At 44.7% G+C, this 25,077-nt stretch overlaps 1 protein-coding gene and 1 long non-coding RNA gene across 9 annotated transcripts in view; both read left to right on the top strand.

The window, feature by feature from the left end:
• Positions 1 to 350: 350 nt before the first annotated feature.
• On the top strand, positions 351 to 16,190 carry LOC310826989. 3 transcript variants are annotated; one of them, XR_014556098.1, is made up of 4 exons: positions 351 to 2,248; positions 9,789 to 9,960; positions 14,412 to 14,492; positions 16,023 to 16,190. It is a non-coding gene; the product is annotated as an uncharacterized lncRNA (long non-coding RNA). The 3 variants fall into 3 exon arrangements; XR_014556099.1 differs by lacking the exons at positions 14,412 to 14,492; positions 16,023 to 16,190 and adding an exon at positions 11,307 to 11,719; XR_014556100.1 differs by lacking the exons at positions 14,412 to 14,492; positions 16,023 to 16,190 and adding an exon at positions 10,892 to 11,286.
• Positions 16,191 to 17,301: 1,111 nt separating this feature from the next.
• Positions 17,302 to 25,077, top strand: part of PRDM6 (PR/SET domain 6) — a 107,205-nt gene continuing 99,429 nt past the window's right edge. For 4 of the 6 annotated variants that reach the window (XM_083702361.1, XM_083702359.1, XM_083702360.1 and 1 more), the window contains exons 1-2: positions 17,702 to 21,118; positions 21,721 to 22,289. In XM_083702361.1, the coding sequence (XP_083558487.1) occupies positions 21,731 to 22,289 (559 nt within the window). In that variant the 5' untranslated portion in view covers positions 17,702 to 21,118; positions 21,721 to 21,730. Of the gene's footprint in view, positions 17,325 to 17,701; positions 22,290 to 25,077 lie in introns of those variants that run through there. The other 2 variants (XM_083702358.1, XM_083702362.1) reach the window with 2 other exon arrangements.

Genomic DNA, 25,077 nt, shown 5'->3' with positions numbered 1-25,077 from the left:
CCTTGGGAGTTGCTTCCAATTTTACGATTGTATGATTCTATGATTGCTCAGCCCAGATAAGTAATTGGTTCACCTAATAATAATAATAATAATACACTAGTTTTCTTCAATAGGACAAAATGAGCTTAAAGCTCTACTGGTGTCTAAATTTGCTTGTTTTCTTTTTCTCTCCTAATCCCTTTCTCCTTCTGTGTCATGTCTTTTAGATTGTTAGCCTGATGGTAGGGACTGTCTACTTTAAAACCACTCCAGGACTCTTTTTGTCAGAGGTGAAAAAAATGCTTTTAAGTAAATAAAATTGTTTGTGAGTATACTTGAAGTTAGGCATGAAATGTTGCATTTCCACAAAATGTAAAGATACAATAAATCAGATGTTACAGGATTGCTTTTAGAACCCAAATGTTTTAAGATTGATAATCCTGTTTAGCTCTCCAAATCCCATTGGTTCATTTACCATGCTATTAATAGACCAAGTGATTGCCATCATTAATATCTCCCACTTATTTTATCCATCAATATCCAGACCCATTTAAAGAAGTTTATAGCCCCAGGAGCAGAAATTAAAAGCATAGGTTCAGAAAAATATATAAGGTTCAGAAATAATATATATATAAAATTCAGAAAAATATAGGAAGGAACACCTGTTGAGAGGACGAATAAGTTCAATTAATCAGTTTAAGTTTATTGTTCTAGCCAAAGGCCATGACAGACCTACAGCAATAGTACCAATAAAACAATACAGATCATATAACAAATATGTCTAAAACTGTGTATGGATGAAAAGCATGGACAAAAAATATGTTGAAATATGGCGTTGAATAATAATGTGCAAAGTGGGTTGGCAAGAAGGGTAACAATAAAATAACTGCATAGGATTTGAAAGGGATGAGGGCCGAGGCAAAGTGGGAAGAAGAATTATTAAGTCATATAAGGAATATTCTAAGAAGTGGTTAATTCAATATATAATTGAAGAGAAATGAGAAAAAATAAATCAGCAAGAACTACATAAAGCCAAATGAATAAGTCAAAATGGCATGCAAAAGATAAAGAGAAGGGTGTAGAGTTGTTGGCAACCACCAAGCTGTGGATTTTTAAATTCATATATTTTATAGTAGATATCCAGGCAGCTAAAGAAAGTACAAATAGGTGCATATATTAGAACAAGAAGCAAAATCACATTGTCGCCTTTCTGAAGCCTGTAAAAATGAACAATTTCAGTGGATTTGAGACTATACTTCATACTGATTCTCACAGCCATGTTGAACTAAAGGTAATTCAGTTTCTTCCCCAATGATTTTGTTTGACTCCCAAATCCAGGGATTCATCCCACTGAAAAGTAACATTTTGAGATACATAAAAATGGTCATATTTGGGGGTCTCCAATTTCAACCATGCTGATATCATATTGAGCTTTAACATACCTGCGTTCTGCTTTTAGATTTCACAGATGTGCAAAACTAATTGACCCAGTCTGGCACACCCATTCAATATATGCCCAAATACTGCCCCCAAATTCTCCCTTCCACTTAGGGAACCTCCACTGAATAAAACTATATGTGCAATAAGAAAAGAGGCATTTTGGATTCTCCTTGTTAAGCATCCAACAGTGCAGTCCTGCACATCTCTACTCAGGTATTCATTGGGGCTTACTCTGTAGTAAATGTGTTTAGAAGTTCTTCAACCTTGTTTTCAAGTTCCTTACTGCCAGGTCAACTCATGCTGAAGTTCTGAAGGAGTCCATCTCTCTTCCCATGAATTCTTTCTCTTGGTGTATTCCATTCACCTTCACTAGATGCCCTTCACTAGATGTCTTGGGTATCTATTTTGCATTAGGGTTAGGGTTAGGTCTTTATTATCTTCTCACAACTGCATGTTACTGTGTGTTTCATTGTACATGAGTTTCCATTCCTATCCACAGAGGCAGCAAACCTGTCTGCTGATGGATCAGATGTCTAAGTTGAAATAAATGTGAAGAACCATTTTATGGCCTGGGGGAAGTTAGGCATACACCAGAGTTCTTGCACCGGTAGGAAATGTGCAAAGATCCAGGTCTGTCTCATACATTGCAATCCTATACATAAATGGAGAAGTAAGTTCAGTGGGACATTCTCCAGCAAGTGTGTTTAGGATTGCAGCCATTAAAAGCTAATTTCCTTATTTGCATTCTTCCTAGATGATTTTGGATTGACCCTGAAAAGAGAGTGCATTTTTTCGGGGGGGGGGTCATTGTGCTACAGACATTGAAAAGGTAGGAGATTTAGATTTTCTCTTCCCCCAACCCTAAACTTTTGGAATTAGTTTGTACTGTGTGTGTTTTTTAAAGAGCTGCCAAAATGCTGATTCATTCCACTTTGTAGATTAGATTATTTTAAATGTCTTATAGAGTCAAGCCCTCTTTATGTCTTCCTCAATTTGCCACAATATTTTGAAATTGTCCGGGACATTCCCATAAGTGATCTGAGTTTCATCAAGCTGAAAATGAAGTCACCAAAGCAAAGCCATTTCAGTGTTCTTCGGGGTTTTAGGTTTTGCCTTTCTTTTCCTTTTTTTAATCAAATCACAGTTCCAGCCAGGTTGTTTCATTCTTTCCCATACATACCACAAAGGATACACAAAGTTAATCAAGTGTGGCCAGATGAAAAGCTGCTTATGTTGTGTGTAGGAACTGACATCAAGCATTATTTCAGTGACATCATGAGAGATTTTTAGAATTGGCAATTAAATGGGGGGAAAGTGGTTCTAAATAATTCTGGAAAAATGACATGTGATGTGGTTCTTTTAAAAAAAAGAGTTGGTGTTTCTAGGTCAAATTTGCCAGATCTGAAATTACACAGGCAATTTCATTGCACCCCTTTTCACCACAGCCAATCCCAAACTTGAAATTTGAAAGCTAAACTCTGCCTTCATTAGGCACTGAGCAAAATCCAAAGAAAGCTAAATCAGATTAAGGGTGCTTCTAAGTGGGAAACTGCTTAGGTAGGTATACTGACTTAGCAAACCTGATACATGCAAGTCATCCATGCAGATTTCTTGCTGCATCATTGCTCATGCCAAAGGCAGACCGAAGAATTAGCAGGACTGCACCAGTGTCACTGCACTGCATGGGAAAAATTGTGTGTAAAGTCCAATGTGATAACTGGTAGGGTAGCATTTTTCCTTGTACTTTCAAAGAGGTAATAAAACATGGAGCTGGTGGTCCTGAAGAATGGTATCTAGCTGCATTTTAAATGCCCATGAAGCCAATGGCTTCAATCCTAAATTGCTCCCTTTCATGTAAGGAGAGCACCTATTCCACAAACACCCACTCCATCTGCATCCCCTGCCCCATAACGTAACCCAAGCATTTGGAGGGGAAGAGGGAGCTGGTGAGTGTGGTGCAGAAAGCTGTATCCTGAAAAAATGAACCCAGTAATAGTCATGGGAAAAGTTAAGATCAAAGCCACTTAATTTCCTCATTCAAACTTACCTTCACCTGTATTGTATCCACCCCCTATAAAATGTAATAAATGTTTAGTAACATTAATTTAGTTTCAAAATGCGTTCTTTGTGCTTATACTTGGAGGATTCATCCTGTTTGTTCTTACTCGTGTACATGAAAATGTTTGCAGATCTTCCCTTGGGCCAACTGAAGAAGTTTGAAATGATTTGCTAAGGAGACCACTTTGTAGACAGACACTCTCAAGTAGAATATATATTGTCATTTTGTGATATAATCAAGTGAATGTTGACAATGACTTTTAGGTGACTGATCCTGATCACTGATAAATCTCTGACTTTTCAGAGAGTTACATTTGTTTGGGATTGTCAGCATGTGAATGTTATATACCAAAAATTGGACATTCGCTGCAGTTTGTGTGTGTGTGTGTGTGTGTGTGTGTGTGTGTGTTGTCTATCTGTGTATGCACACACACACACATTCAGAACTCTCTAGTATATGTACAGATATTCACACAACATTTACATGGAACTGTGAACATTTGCATGTGAATAATCAAATTTGGACATTCACTGTATGTGTGTGTGTGTGTGTGTGTGTGTGTGTGCACGCACACACATCTGTAGCTGCCAACTGATGCAAGAATGGGTTATATTTAAATGACTCCATTAGTTTAACTATAAACAGCTGCTTTAATTCATACCATATTCTGTTCAATTCAGAATTACATTAGTTTTAAGGAGATTAATTGGTCGCAATCCAGAGAATCAGCTCTTCACAGAGAAACAGGTGTCTGCCAATGAGTTCATGAGATGTAAGAAGGGGAATCTGCAGTGCTTCAGACACCCAATAATGTTTGTGGTGTTCAAGTTGTGCCTCTTTATAAGTACAGTACATATTGTCCAAATATTTTCTCCTTTTAAGCTTTTAGGCTACAAAATCATTTATTCTGGAGCAGTACCAGTCCACTAATAACCCAGTCCTTGTGACACCACTTCAGAAGTACTTAGGTATATTATTAATAAGTTTATGATAGATGCACAACTTCCCAAAGATGACATTATGCTGGCATTATCTGCATCAAGGCAGATAAATTTAACTGCAGTGCCATATTTTCCAGTCTGAATTTAATGCGACTGCCCTTTAAAACGTTATTGAGCTAATTGACATGATTCTGTGGTTTTAGAAAAAAAAAGAAGAATAAGCAAAGCAGATGTGTATTATTAATCCTAATCTAAAACATTGGTTTTTGAATGTTTTCTTACTTGTAAGCACCAAAATATCTCGGAACATATAATCAAAAAACAAGAAAACAGAAATCTGAGATGGGAAAACGGAGTTGCTGGAAACAGACCTTTTAGCAGAACAATTTTCCTATACATTAACCACATTTTAGTGATAGATAATGTTAAACAGGCACAATCGTGGAGGAAAAGTACACAACAATGGATTTTAATAGATCCCCTCCCACAAGCAAACTGATAGGTGAGTTAATTTAAAATCCTGCTACTCATAGAATTTCAATAGTGGTTCTGACTACATTTCTCTTACCAATGATAATCTGGAAAGGCTGTCTATGGGGCTTCCCAGATTATCAGGGTTAGTTCAGTAAGGGCACGATCTACACATGCCCCTGATGCACAGGCCACTTCCTGACTATCTAGTTCTCACAAGTGAGCCCTGGCAAGGCCCAGACATACCTGAACTCCAGGCGAATTCTCTCTTTCTACAAAAGTGGCTATAACTAGTAGAAAAAAACCATGATGGCCTCTGACTGGATACTGGGAATCTGAATAGAAAAATGCTTCACAGGCTGCTTCTATATTGTAACATATTGGCACAGCCTTCCCCAATCTGGTGATTTGGTGTTTTGGATTACAGCTGCCATCAGCTGATAGGGTGTATAGTTGAAAGTAGCTGGAGGGCACCATTGGTGAAGGCTGCTCTAACATGCAATCTTTCAGCAATCATTTCGTTAAAGGGGTCCGCTCCAGCATGGTTACTCTCACAATCAGCAGCGACGGACCACTGTTTTGTGGGATATTAAACTAATATTTCATGTTTTGCCAGCAGGTGCATGAAGGGGCTGAGGCTCACAGAGCTTTCCTGGTGGTGCCTCCAAAAGTGGGAGACTGCTTTGACCCCCTCCGCCACCGCCGCAGCAGCAGCAGGAGGAGCTGGCCACTGAAGCTGTGCCACACTCGGCTCCGCATTTGGCCTCTTCCTCCTCCCCCTGGTCTTTTGGGACATGGGGGGCCCGCCCCCTCGAAAAATATTGGGGGGAACCAAAAGGGCTCAGCTCCTGGGAGCTGGCAGCCCTGCTTGAGGCACAGGTAGTCTTGGTGGCTAGTAGTCCCTTTTACCAGCTTAAGTTGGAAAAGACAACTACAGCCATTCCTGGACCAAAAGAGTTCAGCCACTATATTTTTGATGTGGGTAACCTCAAGATTGGATTACTGCTAAGTGCTCTATTTATGGCTTCTATTGGGCTTAACCTGGAAGGTGCAATTGGTGCAGAATGCAGCAGTGAGATTGTTGACTGGGGTAGCCCATCACACCATATAACATGAAGGAACTGAACTGGCTACCAACGGCACATTTGAAGCCTTAAATGACTTGGAACCAGGATATCTAAGGGACCACCTTGTACACTATATCCCTGCCCGGCAACTGCTCTTCTCGGATTGAGCACGGATGAGAGTACCATATGCCCCAGAGGTGCACTTAGCCTGCACTAGAAACCAGACTTTTAGTGCTGCAGCTCCAGTTATCTGCAATAAATCACCAGCTGAAATCGGACAGGTGCCTAGCGCAATGATGTTCAGGTGCCTACTAAAGACATTTTTGTTTAGGAAGGCTTTCCTTGAGGTGCAACCCAGTCATTTATGGAAGATCAATTTTATATCTGATGAAATGGTTTTACTGTTTTTAGAGTCTGTATGGATGTTTTTATTGTTTTAGAGTTTGCTGAATTGATGTTCTTGTTCTTCGAAGCACTTGTGTTTCAGTATTTGATTCTCCTTTTTTCTTTTTCTTTTAACTGTGTCCACTGCTTCACATAAGCAAATGTGTGCAGGATTGGGGGCAGCAACGGCTTTGACAGCAGAACATCACAATGTGTGGCTTTACCAAGCAAAGATAAACCTGTATTTGGCAACGGTGCATAGCTGACAGCCCTTATTTCAATATAGTATTGAAGTATCAGGATTGCCATGAGAGTACAGAAATGGGAAGAGGTGACAAGCCTATAAGGTAAAAGGTAAAGGACCCCTGGACAGCTAACTCCAGTCAAAGGTGACTATGGGGTGCAGTGCTCATCTTGCTTTTCAGGCTAAGGAAGCTGGCATTTGTCCACAGACAGCTTTCCGGGTCATGTTCCCAGGATTACTAAACTGCTTCTGGTGCAACAGGACATCGTGATGGAAGTCAGGGTGCACAGAAACACCAAATACTTTCCCACCGCAGTGGTACCTAGGTATCTACTTGCACTGGTGTGCTTTCGAACTACTAGGTTGGCAAAAGCTGGGGCAGAGCAACAGAAGCTCACCCCATTCGAACCGGCAACCTTCCAATTGGCAAGCCCAAGAGGCTCAGTGGTTTAGACCACAGTGCTACCTGCATCTCTGGAAACCTATACCTATACTCAGAACTAAGTCCCACCATGTCCAGTAGTGGGATTAACCCCCCAATGAACAGGTGACAAAGGCTGTGTACACATTAGTGGCTTAAAACTGGTCATTCTTTTTCTCAGCTTGGATTGAAACTGGTTTGGGGAAAACACATCAAAACTATGTAGACACGCCTGCTTACTCTGCATCCAGTACATTCCCATTACTGGTTTTGGAAGCAATATACAGTCAGTCCATCTATCCTGTTTTTGCTTGGGAAATACTGTGTTTTGATATGGTTTTCCCCAATCCAGCATCAATCCAAAACAAACCCTAGCTGGGTTTTAAGCCATTAATGTGTACACAGCCACTGCATTTCATGAGAACCCGCAGGTTAGATACAGGATAGATAGGGATTATAGCTAACATTGTGTGTACACCTCTTCCCAAACCAGTGGTGGGAGTGCACTGAATGCAAATTAAATGAGAATGTGTGCACAACCAAAGTCCCAGGGGCTTAACACCGAAGTAAACATGCATAGAATTGTTCTGTGCAAGTCTTTTGGCCTTCTCCCCCCATGCAAGTCAGTTATGTCAGTGAAACACTTCACACCTGATATATCGTCGTAACCTTTTTAAAAAATGGATTGCCACTGGAGAGCTGCATAACGAGATGTGTGTCTCTGAATTTGGAGACACACCATTTCCCAAAGAATTAAGGTGGTCCAATAGAGCCTACATTGCTCATGGTACACACACTCTGATTTCTTTTGCCATGCCATAAGCTCTGGTTGAACAGTTGGCTTTTCTTTCAAGTGCTGCAGGAACGTGGAAAACCTGTTTGATGAGGGATGGTTATGGGACAGAAAGAAATGAGTGCATGTATATGCTACAAGCAACAGTGAACATCAGAAGAGACTGCTAGATGAGGCTAATGGCCCATCGAGTTCAGCATCCTGTTCTCACACTGGCCAATTCATACCTCTATCTCACACCATCTCTCGCCAGCCTCAATCGCCTTACATAAGATGTTACTGAAATTAAGCAAGTGAACTCAATGTATACCAAGAGGACTAAGCAGTAGATTAGATTCTCAGTGCAATTAGATCTGGCCAAGTTCCCTTTAACTCCAGAGCCTGCAATTAACTTGCTCATTTCCTGAGCCCCTGCTCATTCTCAATGTCTCTTTGCCAACTGAAGTGCAACTAAGAGAACAAGTGAGAGAGAGGCCTTTTCAGTAGTGGCATCTTTGCAAGGATTATGCCCTTAAGATGGGCATATCTGATCCCCTCTTTGCCCACTTTTAAGACTGCTTTATCTGTTGTCATCTTTTATACGATGTGCTTTTTACTGCTATTTGTTTAATGTGTTGTATTGTTGGGCTTTTTTATATCCTAGATTTTGATTATGTCTCAGAATGGCAGTATATAAATGTTGGAATCAAATAAATAATTATTTGAAGATAGTTTTCACTGAATTTAGAGCCCTGGTCCACACATCCATTTTTGTCTCTTGATGACTACAAACATGTGAAACAGCCATCATAGATGAATTAAACCAAAAGGAGGGGTTTTGTATTGCCTACCGTACTTCAACTCAATACTTTGCAGTGGAAGCAGTTCATACATTCAGGTTTGTGTCACAGAGTAGTGAGCTACCAAGTGATGAACATGCATTGTGTGAATAAGCCCTTATAAGAGTCCTGATTCTTTGAACTACATGTTTAGGAACATCATGCTGGCCATTATTTATAAATTCAACTACTGTCCCTCATGGTTTCCACAGAAACTGAGCCAGACGACCAAATTCAACACATTTTCATCAGGCCAGTAAACCTAGAGAATGGTGAAATACTTTTTTCCCCTTCTGTGAATCAAAATAAAACAAAATGTGTTATCAGAGCGTGGTTGCTATTCCTCTTTTGTGGGCAATTATACTATGGGGAAAAGCTGTAGGAAAAAAAGTAATGATGATTCTGTCATTTCTTTAGGCCATTTTGTTTCAGCTAAGGAGCCATTTCCCTCCTATTAAATTGCTATTTTAGGGAATTACACTAGTCCCCAGGCATGACTTAAGTCTCTATTAAAATGATTTCACGGTGCTTGTGTTTAACTGTCTGATACGTGCTTTTCAAGTCTACAGTTCTCTTGTGATTCCCAGTTAATGACAAAAAGAGAGGGAAATATATGCTTCATTAACCTATTAAGAAGGCAGGGATTTTATTCTTCTTTTTTATTGTCTTCATGAATACTGGGCAGGATCAGCAATATGTTGCTTTGGCAGGCGTTGGACAGGATCAAAACCAGGCATCAATATATGTGCTGTTAGTCAAGAGAGAACTATAATAAAGTGCATCGTGCAGGAAAAAGGAGAGACAATTACACAGCAATTGGCTCTTGGAGTGACAGTGGGGGCGTGCAGTGCTAACTGAACAAAGATATTGGATCAGTCTTTGCCAGCCTAGATGCTGTGGACAACAACTCCAAGGCTGATGAGCGTTATGGTTAAAAAAATCTGGAGGGCACTAGGTTGGCAAAGGCAAAGGTTGCCAGTTCCCAATCCCATACTAGCATTTTTTCCCCTTTTACTTCCAGGTACCCACCTGTTCCACCCTAAAATAATCCAGTTGTAAACCCTAGGTATGGGCATAAGGAATAATTTTGGATATGGGGAAAAATTGAAATGATAGACGGGCAGAAGTGTGTTTAAGAAAATTTGCAAGGTTCTCTGTTCTTCCTTTTCAGATGCTGTACTGCGGTTAATGCCTAAGGTGTCATGCTTAATGACATCACCAGAGCCTACCCATGACATTGCTGGGGCCTGTTCCTAGGTCTTAGGTTTGCACCTTGAAATATCAGGATCTGGGATGTTCCTGACCAGGAGGGCTGTGAATTGCAGCACAGCCAGGTCAAGCAGGTGAGGGCCCCTTCCAAGCCACTAGGGCACAAGTTACCCCTTCTTGTCATTTAGACAGATTTTCTAGTAATCCAGATAGGTCTGGACAGAGGGAAGGAATGAATCTACTTTTTCCAGATAAAGCACTGAATATTCCCACAAAGTTCCGTTACTTTTCCTTCCTGACATCAGCTTCCTCTGATACCTCTCCCTTCCAGACCAGCAAGTGGTTTCTAAAGGGGTAGAAATACAGTTATGAATGTGGAACAATATACAAAATATTAGTTCTATTATTTTATCATTGAAGGAGATGCCCTAGTTATAGCAGTCATCAATTTCCTGTTACTGGCTGCTCCGTTATCACATAAAACCAGCCATTTCAGAATTAAAACAATATTTGATGCACTGTCACAGAATCAAGAACTATAACATGACAGAATCCAGTCTCTACAAAGAATATTAATAGATAAACACCCCAAAAAACTGCTCTTCTCATTTGAACTAGTCAACCTTATTTTTTTTAAAGTAACCCTTTCCAAATTCTTCAAGATTTACTTAACAGAGGGACACCAGATACCTCCTGCTGCTGTCAGTAAAATTCCTTTTGCATGGCTTTTTGAATATTCTCTGGCCTTCATTTTAAAGGTGGTGCTCTCTGAGCATGTACAGATGCTCTCCCTCTCTGGGAGATGCTAGCAATCCTTTTGACATGCACGCACAGAATATCGGGGACAGGGTTAAAATGTTTACCGGACATTATACTGTGCCAGAACCGTCCATGGTATTCCTGGATATTTTGCAGCCCAGAGTCTCTCCAGAGAGAAATCTTGCATTCGTGTTACTTGCCCTGTCTAATTTAAGTGCAATATTTTGAAATGCAATCCCCTGAGGGAAGCCTGGAACAGAATATTTCTCCCTTTTTTGCTACTGTTGGGGTTGTTTTCACATGAAGATTTGTGAGGAGATTCTGGAAGACAGACTCCGTGAGAAAATTCAAACCAGGAGAACTGATTATTAGGGAAAGAAGAAGAGCCACTGGAAGAGATTGCAACAGCAGTAGCCTTCTGCCCTCGCAGAGCATTCATCCTGCAACAGCTCCACAGCCAGAGAGTGACAGAGGCCCAAAGGTGCATTCCTGTCCCACACTGTGTCACAGCAGACAGCTAATTGGTCACTTGCAACGCCCCCCCCCCCGGCAAAAAAAACCCGTATTTGATTTTTTTCCACTTCTAATTTTGTTGCATTTACAAACTTTTCTTAAAGGCCACATTTATCTGAAATGCTCCTCTTGCTTCTTCCTTTCCTAGTTAAATAAATTCCTCCTTGTTTTCCCACTTTATCAAGTTGCATACTGACCTTCCTTTCAGGAAACACGGAGGCTGATTGGTTGGAGGCACCACACACTATTTGGGAGACAATATTACCACCTGTCTCCTAAGATATCTCAAGTTTCTTTAAGTGTTCCGCTTCCTGACACTCGATTGCCCACACCCAGCTATGAAACGGAAGCAGCTAAGCAAATGGCAGTCAGAAGAAACATGCCTCTTCTGTCTACACAGATCATACTGTGTGATATGCAGGGCATATCTGCCATCCCAGTAAATGACAACCACATGCTATTTATTATGTAACTAATAGAACATGGTGATTTTTACCAAAAGATACAGGGTTTGCCATTATGTTTGATTTGCACAGCACTTAAAGCTTGCTTTTGCTCTCACTCTCAGAGGTGACTTTCAGTGCATCCCTGTTTATGCCAATAAATCTTCTTTAAATTATAGTTTGAAGTGAGTAACTTTACTTTGGGGAAAAGAATACTGGAGAATGCTGGAATGAAATATTGAAAGTCAGTGCTTCAAATCCGAAATAATTTTGATTGCCAAAAACTCATTGGATAAAGTTCCTGTGTCTTTAAAAAACAAAAACCCTCAAATACTGAATATTGTTTTAAGCATTGCGGGGGTTATCAGATTAGATGGCTTAACATTTACTGTATATTAATTGTATTCATCACTTAGATATAAGATCATAGTTTTCCTTGTTGGGATCCATGAGTCAGATTATTAAATTTATTGTAATGATAAACACCAATATTTGAATCTGGTAAGTGGTGGCCAAGGGACTTGGTAATAAGATACATGACCTTTCACCCCTTGGGTCACTGGATCACATCCGTATTAGGTCAATAGTGGCAGAAAGTCATTACTTGACTGGCATCTGTTTGGTGGCCTTTGTGGAATCAGTTGACAGATTCAGACCAGTACCAAGTGAACAGGTGCTCTTCGCATAGAGGCTGTACAAGGCATCCTGCAACTCTTTGCAAAACTTCAGAGTCATTGCTTTGCTAACCCCTTGTTACAAGGAGTAACACATTTATACCGAGAAGATACACAACACAATCATTTCGTGATTGTTTGTATGAGATTGGATTGCCTCTTCATTACTATAAAGCAGCTAAACTACTGTTGCCTGGTTCTCACAAACAGTATTGTACTTGATAAGCCTGTTACTTGACTATACCACTTAGTGAGAATTACACTAAGACATGAGAAAGATAAATCCTGTGGTCTGATGTGGAATCTTTCCTTTTGGTATGAGTTGGGATGAGGAACCCTGGAGTTAGATGCACACCCAACAGATCTTGTTTGGCTTCCAAATGTGAATTCTGCAAAATCTGATATCTGTGCAGATTTCTTAAGAAATGTTGCGTGCTCTCTAATGTTTAATTCCAAGGACTATGCATCAGTCATGTAAAGAGTTGGGCAGCTGTACCTCTATTAGCAGACAATCTAGGCGGAGCTCATTATCTGGTCACGCATCATTAGAAAGGATATGGAAGAAAAATGAAAGACTGCTTCCAAAACTGGAACCAAATACCCAATATTAAAAAGACAAGCTCCATGAGGCTAGCTTGTGCCATTATTGTAAGGAACAAAATTCAAATATGTGAAAATAAATCCTACTGCATGCTTTCTCCTCCCAATTCAGTTGTTGCTATGTACCTGACCTAGAGACGGAATGCTGGATCCATAAATGTGTCTGGAAATGCATTTTCCAGATCATTTAACACACTTCTCAGCTAGCAAACAGTAACCAGATTTTCATTAGAGCAGAATGATTAAAGTGTGCTTTAAAAGAGGCAAGTTTACCCCTCCTTGCAAAGTGCCTTGCATGGTACTTTGAAGTCTCGACAACCACGTGATTGCATCACCTGGTGCAATTGGACATCAGGTGATCATCAGGTGGATGGCTCTGCCCACCTGTCAAATCTGGCCCAGCAACGGTGAACTTTGGGCTTTCAAATTTCAGTGGTGCCCTGTACAAAGCCCAAAGTTGGTGCCCTCTCGCCTCTCACCTTACATTTTAAATCATTGCGGCACCCCTGCAATGCTATCTTGGGCAAACTAGTCACGCTCCCCTAAATCTTGAGGATCATCTAGTCCAACCCTCTGCATTGCAGGAATATGCATTGCAGGAATATGGGGATCAAACCTGCAATCTAATCTGTGCTAGTGATCATGAGGACAGCACCAAGAATTACCAGTATGTACTGTGACCGTGCATATATCCCCTGAACTGTATTCTAGCACAATCCTAAGCATGTTTACTCAGAAATAAGTACCAGTGTTTTCAAAGAACTTGCTTCCTAGTAAAAATGTACAGTACCACAGACTAGCAGTGCCGTCCTCTACATGTCTACTCAGAAACAAGTCCCACTGAGTTCAGTGGGATTTACTTTCAGGTGTGTACAGAATCCTTTGTTCATTTATTTGTAGACCTCGTTAGGTAAAAAGGTAAAGGTAAAGGACCCTTGATGGTTAAGTCCAGTCAAAGGTGACTATGGGGTTTGGCGCTCATCTCGCTTTTCAGTCCGAGAGAGCTGGCGTTTTCATAGCTAAACTGCTTCTGGCACAATGGGACACTGTGACAAGTACCAGAGCGCACGGAAATGCTGTTTATCTTCCCATCACAGCAGTACCTATTTATCTACCTGCACTGGTATGCTTTCAAACTGCTAGGTTGGCAGACCTTGTTAAACTTATGAGGAAAGGACTTGTTAAAAGTTGCTTTTTCACGTGGCATTAAATGGGATTTTTAACACAAATGTAAAACACTCTGCTTAGAGACAGTCAAACACCATTTAAAGATTATTGTAAGTAATTGATATATAAATTATCCAAATAAATAAATAATATAGATATGGTAGAATTCATAGATAGGTTTTAAAAGTCTTCATTCCACTTAATAATACAGATGATGTCATGAGAAAAGCTTATAAGAACTTAGCATAATGTCTGAAAAAATTAATTGTAATGTCGCTTTTAGAGGGTTTTTTTCTTGCTCTTTGGGCCATATGTGTATTTGAAAAGTGTTAAATATCCAAGGCAACCAAATCAAACCTTGTTATTAAGTATAATATACAACTTATTCAGAACAATGCATTCAAACTGTATTTTCTCATTTGTTCCAAGCCAATGTTGTCGTGATTGTTGCTGCTTAGCTGACGATACTGTCAACTGCGATAGGAGCGGTCCATGCAAAATACTCTCTGGGTAAGAAGTCTTACGTGTAACAATTTCTGTGTTCTGTAAAGCATCTAAATTGATGCCCGATATGTCGTTGTAGTAGCAGCAAAAGAAAAAGAAAAACCAGCGGTTGTGAGCACAGTAATGAAAACAGTAGTAAAGCGGTGATCAGTTGTCCTTAACTTCTGGTCATGACAAACACTTTGGAATCAGGGATGCCATCTATCTAAAATTCGCATGCCCTCCCCCCCCCCCAGCCTCTCATGCTCCACTCATGTGTGTGTTTTGCGCCCCCTGCAGCACAGTGCCCAGTGTGACCCCACTGTTCACGCTACCCTAAATCAGCCTCTGTTGTTGGTATTACCAGCCTGCTGCTACCACATGAGAAACTTTATTCGGTTACCCTGTGCCCTTAAGTCTGCAAAGACAAACCGGCTGTTGCTATGATTGTTGTTAACCCTGAGAATAACAAACTGAATTTGTCCAAGCCTCACTGCATAAGCAGCCATGTACTGTATTTGAAAGCAGACAAGTTGGTGGGACAGCGCCCCTGTAGCCTTAAAGGACTAGTCTCCACTGCGTTGAGGCTCACAGATAATCAAGATGGTGAGGGCCAGGCTCACGCTGCTTGCTCATCCCTTGATGACAACATCAAGTGATAACTGGACTGTCACAGATATAGCACAACAAGCTGCATTTGTTTCACCGCTGATGGAAGTTTCATATGAGGTAACATCAACACCTCAAATGCAGAGCTGTTTAACAGAGTAGGCTGCCACATTCAGCTGTCAGTCATCACGTGTCCAATAATCAAGCAATGCATATTTATATGCATGTGTGAACCAGTCAGTGTTAGAAACTGAGATATGAAAGCTAGGAACTAGATGGCTCCTTAAACCGAGGTTATGGGTGCAACAATGGAATGTCCAGGTGCGTTTTTTTTTATAACAAGAATACAAAGCTGAAAATGAATGAACTGCAGCTAAAATGTTATGTTCATTTTTCACATGGTCAAGTCCTTCCCCTGCCCACCCCCCTAATATTCTTAAGAGAGTCTCTTCTCCAGTCTTGAGAGAGTAGCTGGAAGTGGGGAGGCAGAAAAAGGTCCTCCTTTCCTTCCACTCTGCAATTTTAATCTGAAATCTTAGGCGCAGTACGGTGCCCGGAGCTCAGAAACTTATCACGCTGTTTAAATTCCCTGTCGTAAAATGCGCCTAGAATAGTGGGAGTTTCGAACTCTGGAACCAGTCTACAGGTTGACCTTTGAATTAGATTCCACAAAGGAATGGAGCAGATTGGCAATCTGGTTTGGACCAAGGAGGACATTCCCATAATCCTAATTTACAATACAAGATACACCCTTGTAAGGTTTCCATTCCTTTTTAAAAGAGTGAGAACGGAACGGAAAGGGGAAGAGTGTTCCTGAATAGCTGTGTAAAATAGGAGATTTTTGGAGTGTGCAGTTGGATGAACATGTAGCAGCAGAATTTCCCACTTTTCCTTAACTCCATTTTTGGGTTACCCTCCTTTTCCCTGTGTAATCTTTTCCTGTTGCAGAATTGTGCACTATTTCATTGATGGTGGTGACCCCACTGTTACCAGATGACTTATATGCCTGGATAGCTCGGCTGGCTACAGCAAGGGGCTGATAACGCCAAGGTTGCAGGTTCGATCCTCATATGGGATCCCCAGTATGGGGCAGCTACATATTCCTGCACTGCAGGGGGTTGGACTAATCATCAAGATCCCTTCCATTCTGTGATCAGGACGTGCCACATCAGTGGGTCCTCCTAAACTAGCAGCTGAAGACAAGGGAAGATCGACCTCTCCGTGGCCATTTAAAGTACGGTGCCTGCGAGGGAATGAGGCAGGGTATCCTAGGTGTGCGGCGGGAGAGGAAGCGGGGCTGGCTTTGAAGCTGGATAGACGGTCACGTCTGTATGGGGTGCGGAGAAGGACCTGGCATCGGTTGCGGAGGAGGGGAGGTCTCATCTCCCCACATACACGCTCTCTCCAGATCCTGGGAGCGCAAGAAGCGTTTCTCTCCCCTAACAGCCGCCTCCTCGCCCCTTCCATCGAAGAAAACTACCTCTCGGCAACGCTGCGCAGGGGCGCGCGGAGTGGGGCGTGAATCGCTTCTGAATAAACGTCTCTATTAATGAATTATTAGCTCGGCTCTCCTGACCTTAAAAGTGGGATGAAGAGGCGCCCAGGGCAAGAAAGGAAAGCTGCTGGAGCCTTTATCGGTCTCCTGTCAGAGGCGCCCGACCATTTGTCTTCCCCCTCAGATCGCGAGAATTAATTAATATGAAAGGAAACTTTTTTAATTGTGTGTCAAACGAAATCAGATAGGGTCTCCGCCCCTCCCAGATTCAATATATATTCTTTAGGGTCTTCGCTTCTTCCAGCTTATTTCCCCCCCCTTTCTTTCACAAGGAGAAAGTGTAAGAAGCAAAGGGGTGATGTTGGGGGCGGCGGGGGCGGTATGTATGTAATATTCCCAAGGAGGGGGAAAATGATGGATTTGGGGGTAGATAATTTATCGATCCTGGCTCCTCTTCCCGCTTGTTTTATTTTAGAGGTCATTAATCAATGAAGAAAAACACACCACCGCGTCTCACCTTTTTGCATGTAATACAAACACTTTCCCCTTCCTTATTTATTTCTCTGGGAATGGATTCCTAACAAATATTCGCGGATCGATCCGGTGGAGGGGGCGATGGATTTTTATCAAAGTTTGACCGCTCGCGAAACCGATCGATTTGATTTGTTTCCAGCGTTCGTCCTATAAATAATAATCTTTTTTCTTTCTTTGGGGGGGGGGGGAATCAGATGAGGAAGACAGCGCGAAGAGGCCAGGTGTGTGCGTTCGTGTGCGTGTTGTGAGCGGGTGTTCATAGGATATAAGCTTTTGCTGCCTCTTTAAACGCAGGAACTAGCGAGAAAGTAAGAGCACGCGCTGAGAAGAGGCACATTTAAAGGAAATCAAGAAGAGGAAAGCGAGGCACAACGCGCGCTGGCGCGCACCAAACAGTCTGGCGAGAAAAGCGCAGAGAGAAAGGGTCAAGCTCTGCTCGCGCGCCTGTCGCTGAGCATCCGGACGCAGAACCGGCCTCCTGTTAAAATGCGCGTGCACCGCCAGGCGCTCTCGCTTCTGCGCTGACCCTAACAATCCTAAGCAGCAGTGTGTGTGTGTGTGTGTGTGTGTGTGTGTTTCACCTTGTCTCCCCAATTCTTGGGTATCTTATTTGGGCCATTATATTTCATGGCTATTCCTTGCCCACTTTTAAGAAACGTGGATCACCACACCGATTGAATTATGTACCTCTCTGTGCAAAGAAAGAGGAAAAGCAATCCCCTGGGCAAAGGGGAATCGATCTCCTTGTCCCTCGCTGCATGAATGACAGCGGGAAAGTAGAGAAGGTTGGCTCGGGAACCGAGAGACGTCATCGGGGTGCTGGAAGGGACACACGTGGCCGGTGCAGGTCAGATCCAAAGCCGCCGCAAACTTTCGCGAGAGAGAGCGGAAAGACCTACACAAATAATAGTAAGCGCCGTCGGTTCCGCAACGTCCGAGGCCTTAATTCATAAGGAAATTGGGAGGAGGAGCGAAGGGTAGGTTTGCACTAATCCGGCATAAACCCCTATTTAAAGTTCGGGTTTAATGGTGCGGGATCTCCGAGGGAACCCTGATCTCCGGCTAGGAGAGCGGATTGCATCCCGAAAGGATCCGTTTGATTCGTTCTCGCAGACTGCCTCTCTCCCTCCTGCAAACAGCCTGTAAGACAAATGCAGCTATTGACAATGCATTTAAGCGCAAGGAAGGGAGATGAACAATCCTAGTTGGAGGTTTGTTTCCCCCTCCCTCCTCCCGCTTTTTTCCCTTCGCATCTGAAGGGTTATTAGCAAAAAAAAAAAAAGTGTATTTATGGAAGGAGAAGGCCAATAGTTGGAATCAGAGAACTGGACCCGGACCTAGAGACCACCTAAGGGCCTGTCGTCATTCTTAACGCGTTAAATTATAAGTGATTGAAAACGATACAGTTACAAAGGAAATTCAGGCAAAATAAAAGTTGCTGAGAGTTCAAACTTGCGCAAGAAGTCCCATCCTGCTTCTTCAGTCACTATGCCTAGGATCGTAGCCTAAAAGCGGCGACAGAGTTTAGATCAACGCAGTAATTTTGCAGGAGCTCTTCGAATTATTCCTGGTTTTGTAGCGAATCATCGACCGTCTTACACTCAAGAGTTTTAGAAAACTTGTTTTCGCGGGTCCCCTCTCCCTTTCCTCCACCCGCGTGCTTAAAAGAGCAACAGAACTTTTTCTTTTTAGAAAATGACGACTTAGAAGGGTGGTAGGAGTGGAAATTCGTAATATTCGAGGCGATCGAATGATCAAGGGCAGCGAAAGGACTTTGACAATCAGCCAGCTTTAAATTTCAGAAATCAGAGGCGCTGGTTCCTTCTCCGTCCCTCCGTCCGCCCCCCTTTAGTTGCGTGTTTGCCTTTAACTTAGGTGTTATCAATCTGTTTCGAAAAATGACGAATGACCTTGTCACAGTGACGCCAGTCAAAACATTCTCTCGCTCTGCCCCGCCGCCGCCTTTTGTCCTAGCAGTTCTGTTCAGATTTGTGTGAAAGTGTCTTGCCTTGGACGCAGACGAAAACTAAACAGCACCGGCGTTTCCCAGGCTCTCTAAAAAAAGCAAGGAGTGTGGAGCAGTGCGGGAAGGGGTGGGGGGCAGGAGGAGACACGGGCTCCGCAAACACTTGCCTGCGTGGGCTATTATTCATTGCTAAACGAGGAGCGTGGAACATGCGTCCTCGGACACGCGTGGCGCAGGGAAGCGGGTCTAGAAGCGGAACCATTCATTTCTGTCTGAGCAGAAAGCGCTTTTTGACAGGCTGTGCGCGCTAAAGCAGATCAATGCCCCGCGCAATCTATCCGCCTTGCAAAGGAAGCACAGCAGAAGTTGGTTGGGGGGAAGTTTGTCATATGTATTCTTTTTTTTCTGGGTTAGGTTTACACGCTACACGCAGTGTGCTCATACTCCGAATTATGAACAACCCAAGGAAAGCGTGCGGTGGTTGAGGTACAGGAAAATGGTTCAAACGTTGACCTCGCCTGAAATCCCATCGTGTTTAACTTAGCCAATAAGACTTTAAGGGGGCAGAAGCGCGTTCGTCGGTGCACACGACCGCCAGTTCCGAACTGCTAGGCGTTTATGTGTCGTTTTGAGCAAAGGCCCGGCGACTGCGCCTCAAACGCTCCGCACTTTGCTGCACGAGTTATTCTGTAAAAACTGTTTCATCCTGGGGACAGGAGGAATGGATAAATGGATGCATAGATTAGCACCTTCCATTTGGAGCTGCTCTTGGCCAAGGGATAGAATAATAGAATTGCAGAGCTGAAAGGGACCCTAAGGATCATCTAGCCCAACCCCCTGCAACGTCAACATAATGACGTAGTCCACAAGGCGCTTCCTTAGGCCTTGAAGCGGCTCGGTGTACGTTCTCCTGGCACCGACCCAAGTGGCTTGTGAATCGCAAAAAAAGCGGTTTGGCTTTGAAAGAGGACCGTGTTTATTTCCCTGTTTCCAACAAGGGGAAAGTTATGAACCAATGGTTTTATTCGGCAGCTAAGACCTGGGGGGTTGGGGGGTGGAAGATGGGGAAAGGTGGGACGGGGCGTGGGGGGAGAGAGTCGAAAGCCAAGCACTGGAATACCTCTGAGCCGACGGGACACCCAGAGACCAGCAAGGCTGATCTGTGGGGTGGGAGGTGGGGACTCCGAAGTTTTGCTCGGTGGAGCCTGGGCTCTGGGAAGGGGCTCGCCTTGGCAGACTTTCAGGGGTGCCAACTTGAATCGAATACGGAGGCAGGGGCAAGTAAGTCGCGCCCCACATAATCGATCACAAGACACGGCACACCATTTGAATGGACACTGGCCATCCACTGGGGGGGGGGCGGACTACCCCGTCAAATATTTATTGGGGGGCGAAGGGACCTCGACCCCTAGCAGTTGGCTCCTGGGGACGCTTCACCCTCTTCCAGAACCCAGAGGTCTACCAATGACCCCCAACCCTGCCCCTAAGGCAGATTCCCTCCCTTCCCTCCAGCCGTCTGGCAAACGACGGGAGCAGCAGCAGCAGCTTTCTCGCCCTGTTCAAGAACCAGGCTGCTCTGAACTTAACCTACGCGAGGTTGCGCGCGGCGGGGAGGGTGGGGGTTGTGTTGCGAGTTTAAGCAGCGCTCCGATCCGCCGCTCTTTCCCCCTCCCTCTCTTCCCTCTCCCTCCTGCCTCCCTCACACGCTTGTGTTTAGTGCTGTCGTAAAACCCACGTGTCTCGCCCGGAGGCTGCCAGAGCGCCGAGCGCAGCGGAGCCCCGCCGCTCCTGCCGTAGAGCGCCGCGGCGAGAGCTAGCGAGGAAGACGCTGGAGATCTCCACGCGGGACAGCCTTCCCACGTCCCCGCCGTCCGAAGCCCGCTCGGGCGCCTCTCCCGCTGCTTGAGCGGAGCTTTTCGGGAACATCATCTCTCCAGCCCCCCTTCCCCACCGCCCCCCACTTTCCTTCCCCTCCACGACCCTGGATCTCCTCGGGGAGAGAAGAGCCCTGCGCGCCTTCAGATCCGGGTAGCCCACAAAGAGATCCAGGTAAAAGAGAGGCGGGCGGGAGGATGGATAGCTGGGGGATCAGGGTAAGAGATCTGGCGGGATCCTTCGCCTTCTGCTCAAGTTGCCTTGCCGCGCGCCAACTTCTCTCCGGGACGCTGGGGAGAAAAGTGGCCTGGCGCGTTTGGCTGGCTGCGCGCTTCCCCTTTCGCTTTAAGATCTTCGGTCCCTAGAAGTCCGTGGGGACTTCCCTCGCCCCAGAACTTGGCAGGATGGGACGGTCCGGGGTGGGGCGGCGGAAGGAGGTGGGTAGTTCAAACGCGATCCAGAATGTTACTCGCCTGGGAGCAACTTGGGGGTGGGGAGGCCAGATCCCTGGCAAGAGTGGATGCCCCGGGGTCGCTTTCCTCCCCATCCCCCCCCCCTGAAACTCAGGATCGCGGCAGACGTTGAGCCGTTGGCGGGCACCAAATGAGCCTCCTCTCCCTCGCGGAGCGGCTGCTGAAGGGTCGAAGTCCGTCGGGAGTAGCATCCTTCAGACTCTGAGCCCCTCACCGCCGGACGCCTTGCGGAGCGCAAAGTCCCGACGGCGCCTCTCACGGCTCTTTCTCTCCCCTCTCCCTCTCCCCCTTCCTCTCCTCCAGGCTCGCAGAGATGCTGAAGCCCGGCGATCCCGGCGGATCGGCTTTCCTCAAGGTGGATCCCGCGTACCTCCAGCACTGGCAGCAGCTGTTCCCGCACAGCAGCCAGCAGCTCAAAGGCGGCGCCGGGCTGCTAGGTCACCTCCAGGCGCCCGAGAGAGCCGTCGAGACCCATGCTGACAGCCTCCGCCCGCTGCCGGCCTCTCTCTCGTCGGCGGCGTCCTCGTCCTCTTCCTTGTCCTCCTCGTCGTCGTCTTCCTCCTCCTCCTCCTCCTCTACACCGTCGTCCGCCCCGTCTTCGTGCGCCGTCGCCTCCCTGGCCAGCTTGACTGCGCTGCCGGTGGCGCAGATCCCCGTCTTTGGACCGATTCAGAGCTCCGAGTCCCCGACGGGAGCCCCGGTCGCTCTCCTGCAGACCAAGGACCTGGGCGGAGGCAGCGGGGTGGCCAAGGGCGGCGAGAGGGCGCCGGCCCGCTTTCGCTGCACCGCCGAGGAGTTGGACTATTACCTGTATGGGCAGCAGCGCATGGAGATCATTCCACTCAACCAGCACACCGGGGACCCCAACAACCGTATGTACTCCCCTCCCAACCCTTCCGACGCGCGGCAGGGCACAGCCACTTTGGCTAAAGTTTGGGGTGCAAATGTTTAATATTGGGGGGGGGGAGAGAGAAAGAAGGACCCACTCTCAAAAGTGAGAGAGCCACTGAACTCAAGAGAGCTTATGGAAAAAGGAGCTTACGTCAAGGAGATGAGTAACCATATAACCTTTAGAAGGCAGCCCTGTAGGGAAGCTTTTAATGCGCAATGTTTTATTATGTTTTTATATGTGCTGGAAGCCGCCCAGAGTGGCTGGGGCAACCCAGTCAGATGGGCGTGGTACGAATAATAAGAATAAAATAATTAAGCCCTTGACTCAAAACTAAGCCCTGCAGTGGGGCGTAGTCTCAGAGATTTTGCGTGCGTGAGATTGCAGCCTAAATTAAGGGCACCCCAAGCAGAATTGGTCATCTAGCACACGCAGACTCTCCTAGAATTACTACTTGGAACTAAATAAAACACTTCAAGATGCGGCCTTTAGACGCCCCCTCGTTGCAGAATGCCCCCAGATGATCGCTGGGAAACTTTGTAACTTCCCCCAAAGTCTCAAGAGCATATACTCCGAAATAAGTCCCACTCCCAAAAACGGGGCATTGGCAAGGCAGGACTTTGTGGTCGTCTGAAGCACTTAGCGCTATAGCAGGACTGGAGAGTGACCGGCTGCATACCAAATGTTTTCTAGAACTTTGCTGAAAATAGGGTGGTGGTTGTTGTTTTTAAAAAAATGAATATGTTTTATTTAAATATTGTATGGAAAGCTAAAATGTGTGGAAGATGTTTTTTCTACACTGAGAACAAGCAAACAGAAGTTTTGCTTTTTATAAGGGAACTACTTTTTTTTTGTCCCTTTAAAAATACTGTATCCTTTCCCCTTCGGCCCTTGTTCATGCCAGTAGCACAACGCAGCTGGGTTTGCCTTCTCAGCGTCAAAGGCGAGGCACGTTCGTTCCATAGGAAGTTTGTTTTCAAAAGTATAAATGTCAAAAGCCTAATTGGGTGTCAAAACCAATATGCTATGGGGGATTTCAGAATTACTGAGACCGCCACATTGACCTTAAAACAAAACAAAATCGGGGAGTCGAAAGGCCCCCCTCGTGAGATTTAGGCTGCAACCCCATGTACACTTACCCTGCTGTAAGTTTAAACGGAGTAGGGCTTACTTTTGAGTAGACACACCTAGGATTGCCCTGTTACGTTTATTTTTTGAAGTGTGGATTTGACCAAATACCCTTTTCTCAATTACAGCATGTTCCTTTACTTGTACGCCTTTGGAATTGCTTAAAATCTTTTCAGCTGTCTTAAATAACTATGTATTATTATTGGCATAGTTAGGAGCAATCAACCTTATCAATGGTACATGCGTAGCTTTTAAACACTATTTCTCCTGTTGAAATAAGGGTTTGTTTTTTTAAAGTATTTTTCTAGTTTCACGAACTACGGTTAAACAATATTTGCACTTGGATGAATTTACAACCGATCCTCACAATATTTGTATGACAACAAATGCTATCAAAACGAGGAGATTTGGAGTAAATGGGCTCTGGGCTGAAAGAGGCAAGCTCAGAGACTTTGCAAGGACTGGCGGAAAGAAGTCCGCAACTTGTTTAAGCAGAAGTAATTGCATTCTAAACCTTGCTGGACGTAAATGGGATGGAAATCGGTTTAAACATAAACAGTCCGGTTTCACTGGTCAGTGCATGGAGCAGGAAAAACGCAATTTCAATGTAACTTAGAAAGTTTGTACATATATTTTTTCCAACGAGTTGAGGAAACTTCCCAGTGCTAACGGTAACGCGGGTGGTTCTTTTTAATTGAAACAATGTCACGAAACACACAGTTCCTTAGCAATAAGCCGCACTGAATTTACTTCAATGTATTTTGAATCTGGCGAGGATCCGTCCGATCCTATGCACTTTTACTTGGAAGTAAGCCCCACTGGTTTCAGTGCAGATTAAGCCCAGGTAAGTATTCATAGGACTAGAGACTTCATCAATATCCTCCTGCTTACTCGGCCCTAGGAACCGTAAACGGTGCTACCAAGATCTAGCGGGTACAGGATTGCAGCCTTACAGCGCAATCCTATATGCATGTTTCCCCACATATGAGTCCCATGGGGTTCAATGGGGCTTACCCTCCAGTTGCAAGCGGGTTGAGGATTTCAGCCGGAACTTTGCACATTAAATGTGACGTTTTAACCGCAAAGTGGGTTTTCGGTTCGCGCCGGTGTCGCAAAACGCAAAGGTTTCGCGATCCCGATCATGGGCTGTGGGAAACCTGAGCATTTCAGCGCATCGTTTGCCTCCAGAGGCGACGCAGCCCGTGTTTTCTCGGGCGGAGAGAGAGAGAAAATCTGCTCCCATAAATTACAGACTCATAAATTAATGGGCTCTGAAACGCGCTTTTAATGGCCTACAGTACGCGGCTTACTTTTCAGAGACAGAGCTCGGTAAATCTAGAAGATAAAGGGCTTGCAAGAGAGCAGGAAAGGTAAAACAAAGGGTGACCTCAGAAAGGCCAATTCGTGCTTCCTTCGCCAGCACTTAGAGAAAGAGCTTTGTAAAGGCCAGTGGTACTTGATGTAAAATACTCCACGTGGTCCACGCGGGATCGCGACGCGGCGAGGAACCATCGGATTTGCTGGCGAACGCAGCTCCGCGCGGGTTCAAGCCCTGGGCGTGCCAGGGAACTGGAGCGTGCCTAGTTCTAGGATGGGCTCCCATTCTGCTCCACAATCCGCTCCCTAATCCAAATCCCAATGCG

Source organism: Podarcis gaigeae (assembly GCF_964106915.1).
Source record: "Podarcis gaigeae genome assembly, chromosome: 11".
In the NCBI taxonomy this organism is placed as follows: Eukaryota; Metazoa; Chordata; class Lepidosauria; order Squamata; family Lacertidae; genus Podarcis; species Podarcis gaigeae.
This window is presented reverse-complemented; position numbering and strand designations above follow the sequence as displayed.